This window comes from Apium graveolens, chromosome 11 (assembly GCF_009905375.1).
Source record: "Apium graveolens cultivar Ventura chromosome 11, ASM990537v1, whole genome shotgun sequence".
Taxonomy (NCBI): Eukaryota; Viridiplantae; Streptophyta; class Magnoliopsida; order Apiales; family Apiaceae; genus Apium; species Apium graveolens.
This window is the reverse complement of record NC_133657.1, coordinates 183,150,877-183,170,429: the sequence shown is the minus strand read 5'-3', so window position 1 is coordinate 183,170,429 and position 19,553 is coordinate 183,150,877. Positions and strand designations below refer to the sequence as shown.

At 34.0% G+C, this 19,553-nt stretch overlaps 3 protein-coding genes across 5 annotated transcripts; 1 reads left to right on the top strand and 2 right to left on the bottom strand.

The window, feature by feature from the left end:
- Positions 1–1,943: 1,943 nt before the first annotated feature.
- Positions 1,944–6,055, bottom strand: LOC141698128 (uncharacterized). 3 transcript variants are annotated; one of them, XM_074502749.1, is made up of 6 exons: positions 5,916–6,055; positions 4,341–5,184; positions 3,918–4,239; positions 3,753–3,800; positions 2,872–2,922; positions 1,944–2,805 (listed from the first exon to the last, which is right to left on the bottom strand). In XM_074502749.1, exons 3-6 carry the CDS (start codon positions 4,014–4,016, stop codon positions 2,563–2,565), a joined length of 441 nt encoding a protein of 146 aa, XP_074358850.1. In that variant the 5' UTR covers positions 4,017–4,239; positions 4,341–5,184; positions 5,916–6,055; the 3' UTR covers positions 1,944–2,562. The 3 variants fall into 3 exon arrangements, 2 of the variants coding, with proteins under 2 accessions (XP_074358850.1, XP_074358851.1); XM_074502750.1 differs by having other exon boundaries at positions 1,944–2,793; XR_012564954.1 differs by having other exon boundaries at positions 1,944–2,922; positions 3,753–4,239; positions 4,341–5,171.
- A 1,015-nt stretch (positions 6,056–7,070) lies between these two features.
- Positions 7,071–13,787, top strand: LOC141697079 (diphosphomevalonate decarboxylase 2). The gene is made up of 11 exons (XM_074501288.1): positions 7,071–7,246; positions 7,699–7,949; positions 8,663–8,861; positions 10,638–10,701; positions 11,655–11,718; positions 11,822–11,902; positions 12,060–12,146; positions 12,378–12,535; positions 12,644–12,692; positions 13,097–13,221; positions 13,372–13,787. Exons 2-11 carry the CDS (start codon positions 7,734–7,736, stop codon positions 13,589–13,591), a joined length of 1,263 nt encoding a protein of 420 aa, XP_074357389.1. The 5' UTR covers positions 7,071–7,246; positions 7,699–7,733; the 3' UTR covers positions 13,592–13,787.
- Positions 13,788–16,060: 2,273 nt separating this feature from the next.
- On the bottom strand, positions 16,061–17,083 carry LOC141696755 (germin-like protein subfamily 3 member 2). Its single transcript, XM_074500881.1, has one exon. It carries the CDS (start codon positions 16,812–16,814, stop codon positions 16,164–16,166), a length of 651 nt encoding a protein of 216 aa, XP_074356982.1. The 5' UTR covers positions 16,815–17,083; the 3' UTR covers positions 16,061–16,163.
- Between the last annotated feature and the right edge of the window lie 2,470 nt (positions 17,084–19,553).

Below are 19,553 nucleotides of genomic sequence, written 5' to 3'. Positions count from 1 at the left end.
GCTGCGTCCTAGTACAAACTTGATGATTTTCTCTCTGGATTTTTCTAAACAGCTCTGGAAAATTCACCATCTAATTACTAGCTGCTACTTGGTTTATATACCACCAAGTTTACAAGTGAAGACAAAACTGTAAAATACAATTAAAAGATTCTTCACATGTTTCTTCTTCATTTCTCTATCCAATGCAATTTAGGTTTAGCTGTGAATCTTTGAATACTTCCTTGTTTGCACCATAATGGAAATGCTGCATTTTCTTGATTCCTCCTAGAGGCTGCCACATTCCAGTTTGTCTCTGTCAACCCATGTGCCTCTGTCAGCTTATGAATTGTCACTATCAACTGCTATTGAACTAACCATCCGTTGAAGCTTTCATCCGTTGATGACTTTAGCAGTTGAAGCTTTATCCGTTGAAGCACTCATCCGTTGATAAATATTATCCGTTAAAGCTTTAGAGACATCCGTTGAGGCTTTGTTTCTTATCCGTTGAAGGCCTTTAATATCAGTTGATACTACTTCACTTATACAAAATTACAAGGCATGAAATATTTACAATTAGCCCTCCTATTTGCATATCCACTAGTAGTCAACATGACTGATAATTTTCCACAACATCTAAGAATTACAACTTAAATACAGAGAATGAAATGTGCTACAATACTAAACTTATTTCTAAGTAAAGCTACTCCTTCAACGGATAGCCAAAATGGTCTTATCCGTTGAGGCTACAAACACTAGATTTCTACTTAAGTGTTTTGTTTAACTTATCATCAAACTAATACACATATTCCTAACATCTAGTGATATTTTGACTTGTCGATATCTCAAAGTTCTCTAGTGATATTTTGACCTGTCGATATCTCAGAGTTCTCTAGTGAAGAAATGACTTGTCGATATCTCAATTCTTCATGTATTCAAATTGGCTTGTCGATATCTCTGAGTTTTCTAGTAGCTTTCCCGACTTCTCTATAAGTCATTCTGGAGTTCTCGAATGACTTCTTTATAACACTTAATCTGTGACTTGTAGAGATCTTGACTTAGAATATTTTTCCCAAAACAGATTTATTCAACTCCAAGCTTCTTCATAATTCTTATGAGGCATGATCTTCTTCCAGACAGAATTCTTAGGCTTGATACTGTTTACAGAAAAAGACTCCAGTCTGCTCTTGTACATTTTTACAGACTTAAATATTATAATACACAATACAAACATAGATTATCAAACAACTTAGTTAGGGTTGTCATATTGACTTAGTCTTGTTATTGTATAGGCATGTTTTGCACAACAAATTTAATGTTATTATTAATTATTAAAACTTTGTAATTTGATTATATTCAAATTTTGTTTATCTAGATTTTGAAACATTTACTGACATATTAAAATTTGGAACTTAAATTTGCAAATTCTAAACTACTTGTTAATTTTTATGTCTACATATTTCATACACATTCACTGTCACTTCCTATACAAACTCACTGTCAAATTTTGCATTTTCAATTCTTTGTACACTAGCTTAGTTTAAGTTACACGAGGGATGTTTAATATTATTTTGTTGCCATTTCGATTTTAAGCATAAAGGATAAGCTGACTGGGCAGCTCATAAATGCATATTTATATTACCTTATATAGTCTAAAAACACATATATATTTTGTATTATTTGTTAAACGCAACTTTAAGTTTCATTTTCTATATATTAAAGCACAAAACATATATGCGTTTACTTCATATTTTATTTTCACAGACATTGTCTTTTAGCCTGTGCTAGTAAAAATCAAAACACACCAAGTTCAAATAATAAAAATAAACTAACTGAATAGAACTCTGGAAATGAGTTCCATAATAAAACTTAACTCATAATTCATATTCATTAACATTCAAAGCTTAAAACTCTGGCATACTAAATGTAACTGAACATTGTATAACTGTTTAAACAAGTTACGATAATGTTTGTCAAAATCAAAAGAGATGCACTTGAAGAGTACAAAAAATTTATTTATGTTTTGCACATTTTAGCCCATCAGTACCACATTTGGTACCTTTTTTTATCCTCTTTGACCGACGTGGCTGTAAGTAAGCAAAACTTTTTCAGGAGGAGCATTTTTTGGGTTGACGACGGTAGATGGCTGGGTAACAGAAATTTCTGGAGACAAAGTAGATTGAAAAGAATCAAAGAAAAGATCTTCGACTTGTGAATAGACCGTTGAACAGATTCTTCAACTGGCACTGGTGTGGGGATTAAAGAACCACCTGGAGTCAACCTCAGGTTGAATGGTAAATAGTAATCCGTATTAAAAACACGTTGCTGAACAGGAACAATATTTATTGGCGGCTGAACCGGGTCCATATCTGGTAGAATATAATCATCAACAACAACAACAACTGCCTCTGGTGTGGGGATTATAGAACCACCCAGAGTCAAACCAAAGTTAACGGATAATATCCGTATTAAAAATACGCTGCTGAACAGGAACATGATCCACTAGCAGCTGAATCAGATCAATTGGGGGCTGAATGCACTCATGAATAAGAGCATCAGCTAGATGCTCGTTAGCCGCATTATTATCTACATTTTTAACAACTGGATTTTCATTTGGATGTGCATAATTGAATACATTACCCCCAAAATCAATACCATCTTCGCTAGAGCTGTTGGCATAACTACATCCACAAACGCATCATCAACTCCTCGACGCCTAACACATTGAATCCTTCCACGACCTCTTCTATGGCCTCCACATTTAGCACGTCGACCATCAACCTTCCTCGCCACTTTTTCTTTATCCAGACGTTCTTCCTGTGGTAGTTCCTAAAAAAACCCATTAACTGAACGTTGTTGAACAACATGCCATCCGAGAGAAGCTAGTTCACTAACCTCTGGTAGTACAGCCTCTGAACGTCTCGCAATAGATTTAAATAAATCACCCTGAAATAGAAATAATACAAAAACTTATTAGCCCTAAGATCAATTATATTTATAACACATATTATAATTATTAAAAAAAGAAATATTAGCAAAATACAACAAGCACAACACTAAAAATGGCAAAAGCAATTGGGCTTCTTTATAAATTTTAAATGTTCTTCCTGGTACATATGTAAATTTGTCTTTTTTGTTTCAAATATTTAGGTGGTTCAACAGAAAAGTCGAATGGTACGAAAAAGGCTACAAGTGTTTCCGTTAAGGAATGCAACAAGGAGCTAACAATATAACATAATCTGGTTTCACTATTTTCATAGAGGGGGTTGGGCCAACTCTAATAAGTCTGTCATAACTATAAAAGGTAACACTGAAATTGAAGTTCAAATGCAAAGGTCAAGATCGATTACTGATCACACCTATCACCAGATATGTGTTAGAAGGTCGTTTTATAGGAGATTAGGGTTCTCAGCTTTAAGAGATTCAAAGATGAAGTGATTATCTCTCTAATATACGAACCTCCTACTCCAAAACATGTCAATGTTGTTCTTAGAGTTGGTGGCTTCCTTATTTAATCTGAGTTGTTCTCAAAAAATAAAAAAAATAGCCGATCTTTGGAATACAAAATATATGACACTCTCTATTACACAGGTAGGTAATTATTTACGTGGAAAGTTAATATCACTAGTCCTTCACCTTTACTGATCCATCTCTGATAAGTGTTAAGGTTAGACGATTAAAAAAAGATAGATGTAAATTTAAGGTTCTTAATATTTACCATTAAGCGTAAAAATTAATAAACGCATGAAAACAAGTGACATTAAGTATATACTTACAACATATACATGAAGTGCACCCATCCGAGAATGAAATCTTCGTGTCCTCTGCATATACCAATCATAATATTCAGAAACTTCACTCTGACCGACAATCATATCTGATTTGCAAATATAATTCATTCGAGAATTCCAAAGAGTGATAGATGGTTGATGCTTCTATACCCAATTAACCGATACTTTTCCTTGAAATGTAATCTTGTGGAGGTGACTCATATCTTCAGGGTGATCCGGAATATTCTGAAACATCCCAAATTGCTTCATGACACGGTTAGGCAAATGATGCTCAACAACAAATATACTTATCAGTAGGCCACAGTAACGCCATATATCCTGACCCCTCAAGAAGTATGCTGGTAGTGAATCCAAGACATCTTGAGTGTAAGGCTTCCATCTAAAGGGTGAAGGACCTATATTAGCCAAAATAACTCGATACACAGAAAAAGTACGTCCATTCTTCTCTGTAAATAAATGATGAACCAACCACCTATATAAATTATTAAACAAATTAAAGAATTACACACAAATCAGTCAATCAGGACTATTACAAAATAAGAAAGTAATAAAACTATATAATTAAAAATTAACCTCACTCTATGCAGGCCTGCAGGCTATCCAGCCCAGAACTCCTCATCAACTAAGGAAATTTCAGTAGATATTGGAGCCATAGTCGGCAACCTCTCCCAAGCCCATAATTGTAGTAATATTAAACATCCAACAACCTCATATGTATCCAATCTGCAACTTTTTCACAACTCTCTGTACAGGAATGCAAGTACTGCGGCTCCCCAAGCGTACTTGCCACAAGAATGAAGATCACAAAGATATGGAATCCATATAGAATGTACTAGACCACCCGAATGATCTGTAAACATAGATCCAGCGATAAGTTGTAACATATAAGATCTGGTATACTAAACCAAGTCTTCATCAGTGGCATTGTCATCCAACTGTTTTGGAATAAAAAACTCAAACCAAGTTGTAGCCTAGCTCCATTAAATCGACTCTTTCCAGGGCGATGACCGAACACCGATTCAACAACCTCATGCCATTCCTCATCATCAGTCAAATTAGCACCACTAACAAGGTCCCCGTCAACACACAACCCAATAAGCACCCTAACATCCTGAAGTGTGATAGAACACTCTCCAACCGGCAGATGAAACGTATGCGTTTCCGGCCTCCATCTTTTCACAAGAGCTGAAATGAGACCCCAATCAAGTTGAAGTGAAGAAACCCTTGCAATGCCATAGAAACCAGTTGATTCTAACAACGGAAGTATTTTATGGTGCAATTCAGGAAGTCGGGACTGATTTGCTTTCCGACGACGACATCTTTGGGCATCTCCGCCACCTAATCTCTATACCTCTGTAGATCTGTGCTCAGACTGTAATGTTATCAGAGTAGGATCTCAAGGGCCTGGATTCATATCCTATATTAATTAGAAAAAAACATAGATAAGAAGATTAAATAACATATAAAATAATGCACACAAAAATGAAGTACTAGATTATATGTGCTACTGTCAGAATATTAAGATTGATGTTCATCAGGTTCAACACATTCATCAGACTTCACCGACAGAGGCTCAAGGTCGTGTTCACACTCAACAGTGGCTATTATGCCGAAGCACTCTCCCACTCCCTCTAACACTCTGTCTATTTAAATCTCTTTCTCTCTCTCTCTCTCTCTCTCTCTCTCTCTCTCTTTCTCTCTTCCCCTCCCTCTCTCCCTCTCTATAACAAATCAATATTATAATAAAATTATCAGCTAAGTTACAAAAACATCTAAATCAGGTACCGAATCTATATTACAAGCAACATTAATCATAAAACACACATAAATATATTTATACATTACTGAAATTAACAACCAAGAGAATAAATATAATCTGTCTATTTCTATCTATGTCTCTCTTACACACTCTCTCTCTACACGAAGCTCTCTCAATAACAAATTAACAATATCATAAATTAATTTGCTAAGTTACAAAAACGGCTAAATTAGGTACCAAATTTAGAATCCAAACAAAATTAATTACAAAACACAAATACATATATTTATATATTAGCAACATTAACAACAAAGAGTATAAGAAAAATTATAAATAAAAACAACATAAAGAAATGTATACAGTTTTTTACAAGAATCAAGTATACATACAAGATATTCCATAGCTGTTGGTCTTGAATTTGAAAACCTAATCACCAATTTTCCCCAATTCAATCGACCATGTATACTCTTTGTGCAATTTTGTGTTTATCGGGTCTGTTTGATTGAAGTAAGCGTTAGTCAAAAGGTTAAACTAGTAAATTCAAGAAACACATATTTTATTTACATTACCAAGTGATATAAAGGGTCATCTTAGCGGGTTGTGAGAATTTGGGCCATTCAGCTCAGATTTGTGATATGTTGACCCGTTTTTCAGTAAATAATTGGGCCATGGTTCACTTGAATCGTTGGGAGCTGGTCCCTGGACCGGTAATAAGTACCCCCACCGGCCGTCCTACGGATATCTGTCCATCCATGCTTCACTATATTTGATAATTTTTTTCTTTTTTCTTCTAAACATAATTTTAAAATTAATCAAATTTTACACATTTCTAAAAAAAATATTTTCCAACTTTGTGAAAGCAAATATCGGGTTTTATCAAAAAATAGTGTTCTAAAAATAAAAAATTACGTTTTCGATTTCCGAGTATCTCGAAATAGTTTTCAATATAAATTTGAAAATTTTAAACAACTAAATTTTAATTTTAGTATATATTATACTTGTAATAATTTGTAAATGACATTCAACATAATTATTCTTTTTGAATTTCGGCAAGTCTTTTAGCATCATTTTAACGCTAAAAATGTTTAAAAGTTGCATTTTTTTGCAAGAAATTAGTACTCACTTTCAGATTTTTTTTGGTTCATTACTTATTTTTTTTATTTTTTATTTTTTATTTTTTATTCTTGACTCGATTTTTTTCGAGTAATTTAAATTTTGTCCAATTTTAAATCGAGTCTAACCTGACAAACAATGAAACCAGTTCGGAAGTAAAAAATCCAACTATGAAAAGTATGCTAAAATCAAATCAGAATTAGGGCCGAGTTCAAGTACTCCGAATATGGGTAGAGTAATCCGAATTTTAAAACACCGCCAAAAACACATAAAAATTATTCTTTTAAACAACAAATTTGATGAAATAACAAGTTAATAGTACAAATGATTTATAGAATACTTCTCGTTAAGTTCCGAAATTTGTTTGAAGCTCACACAGTCACACTCATCACATCACTGTCAAAAATTCTAAAAACTGTCTCGTTTTCCAACATAACAATAACCAATCCGGTGGTGGGCCCTCTCTATGTTTCTCGATACTCATCTTCATCGTCATCCTTCATAAATAAATACACACGCTCACCTACACACGCTTAAAACACACATTTTGCATCTTGAATTATCTTCTGCTTCTTGTTAACTCCGTCCACTCTCCGTTTCACCTCCGGTTTGTATTCTTCCTTAAATTTACTCATCTGGGTCATTCTTTAAACGTTCTAAAAAACATCCCATTTATCAATTTAATAAATTTTTATTTTTTTTAAAATTTGTATTTAGCCCATTTCTTTAATTTTCTTGTTAAGTAATTTTTTTTACTGCTGTTGTTATTATGTTTTAGATCTAAGATTTAGTAATGTGATATTTTGATGCTTAAGTTGCTTATTAGAGCTTGAAATCATTATTATTGTAGTTTGTTTCTGTACATTGGTAATTGCTAAATTTTACATTTTGTTGATATACATTGTTGGTTCTAGACTTGATAGTAAGTACTGTTGTTAAGTTGTGGCTTTTGATATACACTATTGGATTTGATGACATTTCCAGTTTTCGCGATTTGCCGAAGTGATTGATAGTTTGATTTAGTGTGGTGTGTATTGATTGAGTTATTGGTTTTGGCAGCTAAAGATTTAGTCTTTTAATTGTTGGGGTTTGAGATGGGAGGGCAATCGGAGGAATGGGTGTTGATGGTTACGGCGCAAACCCCTACCAACATTGCGGTTATTAAGTATTGGGGGAAGAGGGATGAGAAACTTATTTTGCCGATTAATGATAGTATTAGTGTGACTCTTGATCCCGATCATTTGTGTACGACTACTACTGTTGCTGTTAGCCCGGGTTTTGATCAGGACAGAATGTGGCTCAATGGCAAGGTATGATTATCAAAGTGGTCGTTTTCAGATACTTTTCCTGTGCTGTCTGTAAATTTGCTACAAGATTATTTGGTCACCTGTTTGTCTCTACTAAGCCTTTCTAGCATTTGGTTCCGGATTTGCTTTTTGTATAGCTTGTCAATGTGTTTTTGTATCTAGATAATGTACATAGAGAAAGTGGTGCTGATGATCTACGTAAACTCGTAAAGTGTAGTTGAGTCTTGCTTTTATTGTAGCAGGTCAAATTTGTTGCAGAGTCCAAGTGGAAATGTTATTCCGGGTTCTACTAGTCATGTTTTTGGCATCTGTTTTGTTAAATATTTGCATGCTTTGACAACATTGAAATATTCAACATGTTAAATTTGGAATATATAAAATATTTTTTATAAAACTTCTGTTGTAGTGAGAGATAAACTTGCCTATACTAATTAAGAACTAGTTGTATTAACCTTGTGTTGAATGCAAAGTTACAAGTGTCTCGTTTTTAAAAAAGATTTGACCCAAGTCACAAATTACTCAATAGTGATTTTGAGCGAAAACCTAAATGATGATGAGAATGATATGAAGTTTAAGTCTTTCATCTGGTATTTACTAAGTTATGTGATCAAGTACTTTCTATGGAAATCTGTAGATACATGACTCTATTTGAGTTAGCAAGTTGCATATGTTTCAGTTCCTGATTTTTTCGCTTTGTTGTTTTCTTACGTTTGTAGGAAATATCACTTCTCGGAGGTAGATTTCAAAGTTGTTTAAGGGAACTCCGCTCTCGTGCTTGTGATTTTGAGGACGAAAAAAGGGGTATTAAGATTAAGAAAGCGGACTGGGAAAAACTTAATCTTCACATTGCCTCTTATAACAATTTCCCAACCGCTGCTGGTTTGGCTTCATCAGCTGCTGGTCTAGCTTGCTTTGGTAATCCATCTTTCTATATATTGTTTCAGAAATACACGACCATGTTTTATAATAGCAAATAATGGGAACAACTAAGAGTTTCTTTGATCGATTTTGTTTATGCTTACCCTAAATAGTGACAAAATTCTGAGATAGTTAAAAGCTTAAGCTAACTCTATGTTAACCAGAAAATCTTAATTGACGTATTTACATAAATACATTAATGGCGTAACTTCTTTACAGGTGCCAGTTTATCTACAGCTAAACAACAGAAAGCAATGAGCTTGGCTCAAAACTATGTCAAATAAACATAATTTAAATGTTATTACTCATGTAATATTAAAACTGCAGTTTGCACGATTTCAACTTACAAGTCAACACATTAGCAGCTGTTGGTCTTTTGATAGAGGAGTTGAGGCAGCTGACACAATCTGCGTGTCAAATCCTCATAAAAATTGCATAAAAGATGCGCACAACTAAAATAAAATGCAAATTCCCTCCAGGGAATAAAGGTCGTGGGAATATTTTTTTTTTAATTAGTACGGCATACTTCTAAATTTAGAGAGAATAATTGGGTGCGACTTCAACCAGAGGTCAGAAAAGAATTGAAATCAAGAAAGCAATAAGGTCTAGTTGCTTGTTCTTTTATCAGCCATGTTTCAAAAGGCAAGAACTTTGCTAATAGAATCAGAGAGCTAGTAGGTTTTTTTAAATAGATTTCTAGAAGGGGGACACCTAAAGAGAGTTGATGCAAATGATTATTATTATTTTTTTTGGTATATATTGAGAAATGCAGCAACTGGTATGCAATATATAAAAAGCTTCAGACTTCGATAGAATTTTTGAAAATGTTAATCTGTGGTATGTGGTTGACTTTGCATAATCATCATCTAAGCTGCTATTTGTACAACCATCACAGAGGAAAGTTAACAAAGTAAAGTCTGACAGGTATAGGACAACAAATGAAAGGAGAAACTATAAACATTTGAACATCAACATAGTATCATATAAATAGGGCCATTGTGTCCTTGCTGTAATTCTAGCCAAGTACTTTCCTGGAACATATAAAAAAATAGAATGAATAATATAATGATTTTATTGATAATGAATTAATAGCGTGCCCTTGTGCTTATATCTGCATAGTTCAGGTGCCAACCTTAAAACCAACTTTTTTGTATAGTTCCTGAGCAGGCTTGTTATCTACATTTACATGGACAAATCACTGCTTCATACCTGTCACATTCAAAATGGAGCCCAAACCAATAGTCACAAATTACAGATTGGTAAGGAAAGTAAAGGAACATTTATCACCTTTTTAGTGCTAGCTGAACGTAAAGTAATGGCTTATGTTAAGATGAATAGAGAGTTTAAATTCTACATTCTAATGTGGCCATATCAATGACCAAATAGACCATGTTCGAGGCAATTTTCTGATGGAGAGCATACTACGAAACACAAACATTTGCTATGTAAGCATACTTATGTGCATCAAAAGACTTTTGAGATGCCAAGACAGCAGATAGTCTATTTACCTCCTGCAAACTTGGGGGAAACAAAAACCAGCAAGCACAATGTATTAGGAGCCACCGTACTCACTCTCGATTTTTTTAGAAAATATAATCAGTTCTAGCATACCATGGCAGCTTCGTAGGCTACTGTAGTGTCTTGCAGTATTGCATTGCAGTAAATACATAATAACATGACTCACATCAAACCAAGTTATGGTTTGAAATTTTTTGGTTAGATGTTATAGAGGCTATTGTTGTGTTCCTCGACTAATAGTCATGTTTTACGCAGTTTTTGCTCTGGCAAAGTTACTGAATTTGAAAGAGGACCACAGCCAACTTTCTGCAATTGCTAGGTACTTTTTCTTGGTGACAGGTGACTTGTATTTTTATGAGCTTTTAGCTTCTTAAATTAGGTTTTATCTTTTAACTTGAATTAGAGTAATTCTTGTAAGCACCAGTCTCTTAAATATCCGTGGTTTTAATAACCTTACGGTGAGACCAAGGGTTTATTTCTAATTTTTTCTTGTGTATAATATGTGTACTATTTGTATTTTGCAATATTAAGTTTGTTAGCATCTCTATCATATAACAGATCGTTGTCACACGGTTCTAGTTCTGTCTCAGTTTCAATATGCTTGTCCTGTTTAACTTGTACAATTTTCTCCTTGTTTAAAATTCAAGAGCAAAAATTCAGTGATGCCGGTGACATGAAATTTACTTGTTACACGGTGAGAAGTTTTTTGAGCAACACTTAAACTTTTTTCTCTTTGCTAAATACAACACTTCACTTTTACTTTTAAACAACTTTTAACCTTTTAAATTCGTGTGCTAAGTGTAGCAGTCAACCGCTTAATAGTAAATTAACGTATAATTAAATAATGTATAGCAGAGGATAAAGTAGACTTTATGCAACATGATTTTTAGCCTATCCTTTAGTCTTTAATAATTTTATCAGGTGTGTAACTAGCTTATATTCTTTTATGTAACTCACATATATCTTTAAAAAAAAAAAAATTCATTTATCCTCTTCGAATTAGGCAGATTCCATTAATTTTATTGCATCCATTTGATCATCTCCTAATTGGTAATAGAGAGATATTTGAAACTTGGGTAAAGATTCTTCTACTTAACTTTTATCCATTGCTCTATTTGTTAATGACCAGTCTTCTAGTAGAGCCAAACTTTATCAACATGGAAAGATATAGCATGTATATTTAGGATGAATAAGACCAACATGAAACACTCTGGGCCATCATTTAGATTCCAAAATAAAAACATATGATAAATTCTGACTGTTCCTATACAGGCAAGGTTCCGGCAGTGCTTGTCGAAGTTTATATGGTGGCTTTGTTAAATGGATTATGGGAAAAGTAAGTTATAGCTCAATTGTTTCTTTCCTAGTCTTCTGTAAGGACACAACTAAGTTCCACAAGATATTGATTGTTCTTCAATTTATTCTTTATTTATGTGAAGGAGGAAAATGGAAGTGATAGCATTGCTGTACAACTTGCTGATGAAAAGCACTGGGATGATCTTGTTATTGTAATTGCTGTGGTATGTAGTATTCCTTTAGTTATTATTTTATACCTGAAGCTCAAAAACAACTCACCGTACACTTCATGAAAATCATCAACCCAGTATGGGCGTCATTATCAATATACTACATATTCTCATAGAAGTCATAACCAAATGTCTGTCTGTGTAATTTCAGGTAAGTGCAAGACAGAAGGAAACAAGTAGCACATCAGGAATGCAAGATAGTTGTAAAACTAGTATGCTTATACAACATAGAGCCAAGGTGCATTCATGAATCATTTATTCTTAATTATTTTACTAAATTTTGGTCGGATGATAACGATAACCTTTTTTGAAAACATGTACCCGAGTTGTTTTGCCATATTATGCAGTTAAACAGTTAACTATTTCATTTGGGACCGGCCTTTCTCTACTCTTGTAGTAATATACATCTCATACAGTTTTGCAGTCTGGGTTTAATACTTTTTCATCTTCTTGTTTTTTTCTGCCTTAGGAAGTTGTACCAAAACGTGTAATTCAGATGGAAGAGGCCATTGAAAAACGTGATTTTTCATCTTTTGCACGCCTTGCTTGTGCAGACAGTAATCAGTTCCATGCAGTCTGTCTGGATACAAGCCCCCCAATATTCTACATGAATGATACATCCCATAAGCAAGTTCTTGACCTACACCTTTTTGCATTGCAATTAATAATTCGATTTATTTGTTTTTCATTTTATGTTGAGAATTTTATTGATTATGCAAAGGCAACTCTTTTCAGGATAATCAGCTGCGTTGAGAAATGGAATCGCTCTGAAGAGTCGCCTCAGGTTTGTTCAACATCTTGTTGTTTCATGATCATCCTTTCATTTTGTAATAGTTATTTTCGAAGACCAGATTGTGCTGTATTATCAGACACTGTTTTCCAAAATTCAAACATTTAGTGACTCTTTGCAAGAAATTTGGTCTGCGAGCTCTATATTCGCTGTTTGGATAGCGCACATGCAATTTAGCACACAAAAATTGGTGAATGATATGGATAATAAAGCACACCGCCGCATTCACATATCGTGTGTTATTTCTTTTAGCAGTCAGAATTGCGTTAGTTGCTGGCTGGATTCCTTGATATGCAGTAAAGCTTGGGACATCTGTGTCCATTTTCCATCTGTTTTTTTCATTGTTTTTACATATCTCATCAATAGAAGTATTCTAAATATTGAATTTATTGGTGCAGGTGGCTTATACTTTTGATGCGGGGCCTAATGCAGTTATGATTGCACGTAACAGAAAAACTGCAGCTCTTCTGCTTCAGCGGCTGTTGTTTCATTTCCCTCCCCATTCAGATACTGATTTGAATAGGTATTGTCTTGTAAGATAATTTCAGTTCTATAAGTTGTACCGTAAACCAGTGTAATCATGAATGAGACGTAAATGCTCTGCTATTAAGATGTATAACGTCAAAGTTATGTGGTTTACTTGGCTATTTTTTAATGTCAACTTTTATTTCAGTTACGTCATCGGTGACAAGTCAATACTACAAGATGTAGGAGTCCAGGATATGAAGGATGTGGATAACTTGCCAGCACCTCCAGAAATAAAAGATAATATTCCGCCCCAGAAAAGCAAGGGAGACGTAAGTTATTTTATTTGCACAAGACCTGGACGAGGACCAACTGTATTATCTGACAGTCAAGCTCTACTCAACCCTGAAACCGGGCTTCCCAAGTAAGAAGTAGTGCATTTGTTATGTGCTTATGAAACGTATTCCTTGGTTCATCGAAATTCCCCAAAATGAGACTTGTTATCAGGGAACCAAGTAGAACTGTTTCATCTGGAATTTTCTACTGAGTTATAATCATGTGTCCGTATTTAACTTTTTACAATAATCAATAATAAGTAATAACATTTACTGTTGTTATATGTTATTCAGCTGTACCAAAGCTATGCTTGTGTTTTGGCCTATAACCTGCAATGGGGGAGCGGGGGGAGGTGGTGGGGGGGGGGGAGGAGCTTTTCAAAAACCAAACTGAAAATAGGAAAAGATACAAATGATAGTCATTTGGTATTAATTTACATTATTTTAGAGAAGTCAATACAAACCCTAGTACAATAGTGTATACATCCACAATCGCAAGAAAACAGAATAGGTAGAAAAGTACTGCACTGCTACTTCCTTTTTGGTATCCTGTTTTCCGCTTGTCCACAATCATTACCAAGAAATCCGGTCAACCTTCTAAGAACATGAGCTGTCGGATAACGAACCATGTCCACGACCATAAGCCTTTCCAAGTAAAATTGCTTGCAAAATTAGCCGTTGCCTTCATGAGTAAATATTGTGCTGTGTGTCCTTGTCCATATAGCCTTTAGACAATGGGTTTAAATACAATGCCAAGTTTCCGGAGAATAAATAATTCCCATATGTATTTTATTGATTCCATATGTTTGAGGAGAGGTCTAGTGATTCAATGCAAGGAATCGAGCTGAATTTAGATCTCCAGTAGAAATCTCTCCTGAGAAGTTACTTCATTTTTATGATCAACTTTCACAGAATCTTGATAGTATGTCTCCCTTCTGTTGGGGTTTTTTTTCTTGTCCTTCATCGTTATACATCTTACAAACAGAAGTACTGAGAAACAGACTCCTGATTTCATGTTGGCATTCGGGAGTATAACATTGAGAGGCCGTTCTTGCACAAGACTTCTACATGAGTCCGGTGGAAGGTATTCCTAGACCGGCAACCTTTTTTGGTTTGTTAAGCAATACATGCAACCTTAAGACTTACTTTCCGTAAAGAAAAGAATAGATTTGAAGTTCGAACTAGTGACATATCTATCTATCTATCGGATAAAAAATATACACTCCCTGGCCAGTTGCTGCAGGAGAATCTCTCAATGGGCAAGTGCTATATTGTTCTGTTACTCTACTTTTCTTTCCTAATTTCAGAAATAGATGCATGTATTGTGTTATCTAGTCAGAGCCCGTTTGTAAAAAATATAACTTATAATTTAAAGTTGAAAAGTGTTGTATAAATGATATGATCATGGTAATTTATAAGTTATTTATGTGTTCGGACAATTTTAAGTATAAGTGACTTATAATCTTATAACGTGTTTGGTTACTCATAACTTATAAGTTACAACTTTTTTAAAATAAAATTAAAACATATTAATTAATAATTTTAATATATTAATATAAATAAAAGGAGAAAATTTTAAAAAAATGATAATGACCTTAGAATAAAATTATATCATATACAACATTCATCTCGACAAAAATAAAATTTTATTATAGATCCGGATTAAAAAAAATAAAATTAAATATAATTATAGATTTACAGTTGAACCTCGATGAAATAATAATTAAATAAAGTAATAATATCGTTAAAATAATATTTTTTTCCCGGTACCAACATAATGAACATCATGTATATTTACTCTCGATAAAATAATAAACTCCCTAAGTATATTTTTTCTTGGTTTCAAACATACTACTTTAAAAAGGTTTAACTATAGTTTGGTCGGTATAATGGTATCAAGTTAACACAAAATTATATGATTGGAAAGGGCTGAAATAAAATTAAAATTAAAAGACGACAAACTATCATTTAAAAATTTTAAATGAAAAATTTCAAATTTAAAATTTTCATCAAACTAAATTAAAAAAATATATAATATAATATTAAAAATATTTCTTACAATTACATGGGTTTTAAGTTGGTACAAACTTAAAACAGTAATTAAGAAAGAAAACTAAATATGCTGCACTGAAAAGGAAGAATGAAATCAAAATGCTAGAAACTCTAGCTTTCTGAGTACAACTAAAATTTGGTTAAATATGGTCGATGGCTTAATTTGCCAAACGGGACCGCCAGGAGAGGAATGTGCTTAAACTTCAAATGGAGCTCAAGAATGACTTTCCAAACATGCACTTAGCATGTCCATTGTCAATTTTATAAGTTGACTGCAGCTATTATTCCTTTCTGTCACTTCCCAGTGACCCAGTTCCCACATCCATTTTTTACTACTTTTTAATTTTACTTAAAAAAAAAAACTCAAAATTAGCAGTGAGCATGTAAAATGCAAATACATAATACAAATCAGAATGAACTGATTATAACTGATAAATATGATAATATGAACTATAAAGATTGAATTAATTCTCTAAAAATTGTAAAAAAGCAATTGCAGATATAACCAACTACATAAATATGGTAATTTTGACCATTATTAAACATTGTTACATCCAACCAAGATTCTTTACCTTTTGCCCTGTTCCAAGTAAAAGACCATCAAATGGTGACACTATTTGTGTTCTTTGAAACCAAGTTTCTTCCTGATCTTCTTAGTTTCCTTAGAGTTCAATCCAAAGGCCTTTTCCAGCAACTCTTCAGCAATCCCGGATCCGAAAACAGCTGCTGGAATCCTCACCACTCCTGGATTCTGACTGTTAAAACTCCCTAATATCGTCGCTTTTCCATCTCCAACATTCATTTGAAAATGCACTAGCCCTTTCGGAAACACCATCACCTCACCTTCTTCAATAACTTTTGCAAATACTCTGTTTTGTGAATCTACAAATCCTGAGTACATTTTCCCTTTAAGCAAGAAAGCTGTTTCAGTAGCTCGAGGATGATAATGCGGTACATTTATCGCACCAACATCAAAATCAGCACGAACAAATGACATGCCCAGGGTGTTTAACCCTGGAAAAGCTTCAGAAGTAACTGATACTCCAGCAAATCCATTTTTGAATTTTCCAGGATTTTTAATTCCTGAATATATGAAATCTTCGACTTTGACAAGAGTCGAGTTCTTGCATGGGAGTGGATTGGATGATGGAGATGACGTGTTGTGTGGGATGCAAAAATCTTGGAGTTGATCAGGATCTGATGAGGCCAAATGAATTATTTCAGTGTAGAAGAAAATAGTCAAGAACATTATGATTATTTTCATGGTTACTGATTTTTCGAAAGCTAATGAGATGTATTTGACAGGTGATCAAGAGGGTTTTCAAGAAACAGATAATTTGGAGTTATGCAAGAGTCTTGATATATAGAGATTATGTGACAGTAGAGAACTATAATCAGTACATTTGGAAGCAATAAGAAAGAAGACTAGGTGCTTATTACTAAATAGAGGAGTTGTTGAGATCTTCAGAGAAACCTACAAGAGAGCTGTTAGCTTGAAATATTGTAACTTGCTTTTGTCAAAGTCTTTGTCATGACTAGCTACAGAGCATATTATTGACGGGTGTAGTAATGGAAATCCTTGTATATTCATAATTTCTTACTTTGACATGATAGGAAGATTTCACATTCACGTAAAAAATTCCTAAAATGTGTTGATGAGTTTCTAATCTAGTGACGAAATCTGAAATTCCGTCGGTGATGAAAATTGAAATCCCGTGTACGATAGATCACATGTTCGATCTTATAATTTGTATAACCGTTCCCAATATATGTATTTTGGTAAATCACGTTATGTATATGTCGGGACAGAAATCAAAGAGAAAGTATTTTTTGAGTACGGGATTAACTTTAAAATTTAATGAAATATCTTTGTAATTTCTTTTAACCTTGGAAGATCAGAAAAGTTTATAATGTAAAAGTCCGGATCTGTGCACTCTGCAGCCAGATGCAAGGCAAATAATGCTTGGGAGTGAAGATACATATGATTAGATTGCTACATATTCATATTTACATGAGTAGAGTAGTAGGTTATTCAACCTCATGTTTGCTGTAAAGTGAATGAAGTTTGAGTTCCTTTTACAATCAAATTATCATTCTTCGTATATTATAAGGCAAGCAATATTTATATCTCCATCATTAAGATTTCAAAATTCACACAACCATGTCTTCATACTTTGTCACGACTAGAGGCCTAGCACATGAAATTATTTAAAAGTAATTTAGAAAGTAGTAGGATTATGAATAATGTAATAACCCCAATTTTTGAGAAATTTTGAAACCCTTATGAATAGTGTTTTTGCTGAACGAGAAAACTTTTCATGCCACACTATGTAGGGGTTCTGATATGGATATTCTGAGATTTTATTAGTACTTTATATGGGATATAAGTGTATGTAAAGATCGTCAGAATCCAATTCCGAACACTTTGATTTTTCCCGGAAATCCACTAGATACGGAGAGAATTGAGTATAAGGTAACAGGATAAAAAGGATTTAAATTAAAGGATTATAAGAGAGGATCATAAAAGGAATACAATGTATTGAGAAAGGTTAAGGGAACCTAAGTAATAAGATCCCGGGTATGATCCTTCAAACGATAAATGAAAACGAAAGTTAAGCGAACCGTATAACAGATCAGCGGTCATTAGGCAAACAATTAGGAAGTTAAGCAAAGGGATTAGAGGAAGTGATGTCACCCAACCAATGAGAAGAGGACAAGGAAGGGAGGATGACATAGCAATGTGATGTAAGCATGACATAGGGAAGGAGGAGATGTGGTGGAATATTAACCACACAAAACCAAGGGCAACTAGGTAATTCACTAAAGCAAACAACAAAAATCAACCAACCAAGCAAATCATTTCATTTTCATCAAACAAAACACAAAATTCTCTCTTCTTCTTCCTCATGCTCTCGGGTGGTTTCTTAAGAAATGGGAAGTCCAAGCTCCTCCACTTGTTATTTTCCAAGGTAATTATCCTAGCTCCTCCTAGTTAAGTTACATACTTCCTATAAGTTTAAGCTTCTAATTCCAAGCCAATCTTTTTCTATAAATCATCAAAGAAGATGGTGAATAGTGTTTTCAAGAACTAAAATTTGTGTTCTTGAAGTTTTGTTTAGATTAAGCTTGGTTAAGGGCTTTAAAGGTGATTCCAAGCCATCCTCTTGATTCTCCACTCTCCAAGGAAGGTATAAACTACAAACCCTAGCTTTAGTTTTGAGTATTTAGGAATGGTTATGAGTAGTATAGTATATGTGAAGCATGAAACTTGTTTGTTTAAGAGTTTGGGTTGGAATGGTGGTGATTGATTTGTTGAAATCTTAAGATTTGGTTAAAGAATGTAGTATAGTTTAAATTCAAGTTTTAGGAGTAAGTAAATGGATTATAATGAGTTGGTTTGGGGCTGTTGTAATGTATTTTGGATGGAGTTTGGATTGGGTTATGAATTGGGGTTGGATTGTGGTTGTTTTGAGTTGGTTTAAATTTGGGAAATCGCGTAAACATAGCCGTCGTAATGTCCGATTTACCGTAGACTGTTTTTGTTCTTAACATCAGAACCCTTGAACTCACTGCTAGGTTTTGACCATTGTCATGTTTAGATAGTTCATGTTACGAGCTTCGTTTTGATATGTGGTTCGTTTGATTCCGATGAACGGTTTAGGAGAAACGACCGTTTCAAGTAACGGCGTTTCGCGAACGAAACTTTTTCCCCTCGCCTTACTTTGAAATGTAGGTTAAAGACCGAAAAGGGTTAATTAATGCATGAAACATTTATGGTAAGTGTTTTAGGCAGTTGGTAAGTCACTCGCGAAGGAATCGCTTTAAAACTCGTAAAGGTTAAATTATTAAAAATGGTGGAGCCGAGGGTACCCGAGTGACTTAAGCGAATCAGTGAGCGCAAAACAAGCGTTAGAGTCTAAGTTAGTTAAAGTATAGATTTACAAGTGACTTTGGTTTAATTCCAACTTACTTGTTGCTTATAGGTTACCAGACTCGTCCCGAG

What these genes read in the sequence shown, in the direction of transcription:
- LOC141698128 (XM_074502749.1), bottom strand. Translation starts at nt 4,016, where the DNA reads ATGAAGCAATTTGGGATGTTTCAGAATATTCCGGATCACCCTGAAGAT. An exon ending in GAAAAGTATCGGTTAATTGG is followed by an intron (nt 3,801 to 3,917) that starts GTATAGAAGCAT and finishes TGGTATATGCAG; the next exon opens with AGGACACGAAGATTTCATTC. An exon ending in CAGAGGCTGTACTACCAGAG is followed by an intron (nt 2,806 to 2,871) that starts GTTAGTGAACTA and finishes GGGTTTTTTTAG; the next exon opens with GAACTACCACAGGAAGAACG.
- LOC141696755 (XM_074500881.1), bottom strand. Translation starts at nt 16,814, where the DNA reads ATGAAAATAATCATAATGTTCTTGACTATTTTCTTCTACACTGAAATA.
- LOC141697079 (XM_074501288.1), top strand. Translation starts at nt 7,734, where the DNA reads ATGGGAGGGCAATCGGAGGAATGGGTGTTGATGGTTACGGCGCAAACC. An exon ending in TTAAATGGATTATGGGAAAA is followed by an intron (nt 11,719 to 11,821) that starts GTAAGTTATAGC and finishes ATTTATGTGAAG; the next exon opens with GAGGAAAATGGAAGTGATAG. An exon ending in ATGAATGATACATCCCATAA is followed by an intron (nt 12,536 to 12,643) that starts GCAAGTTCTTGA and finishes AACTCTTTTCAG; the next exon opens with GATAATCAGCTGCGTTGAGA.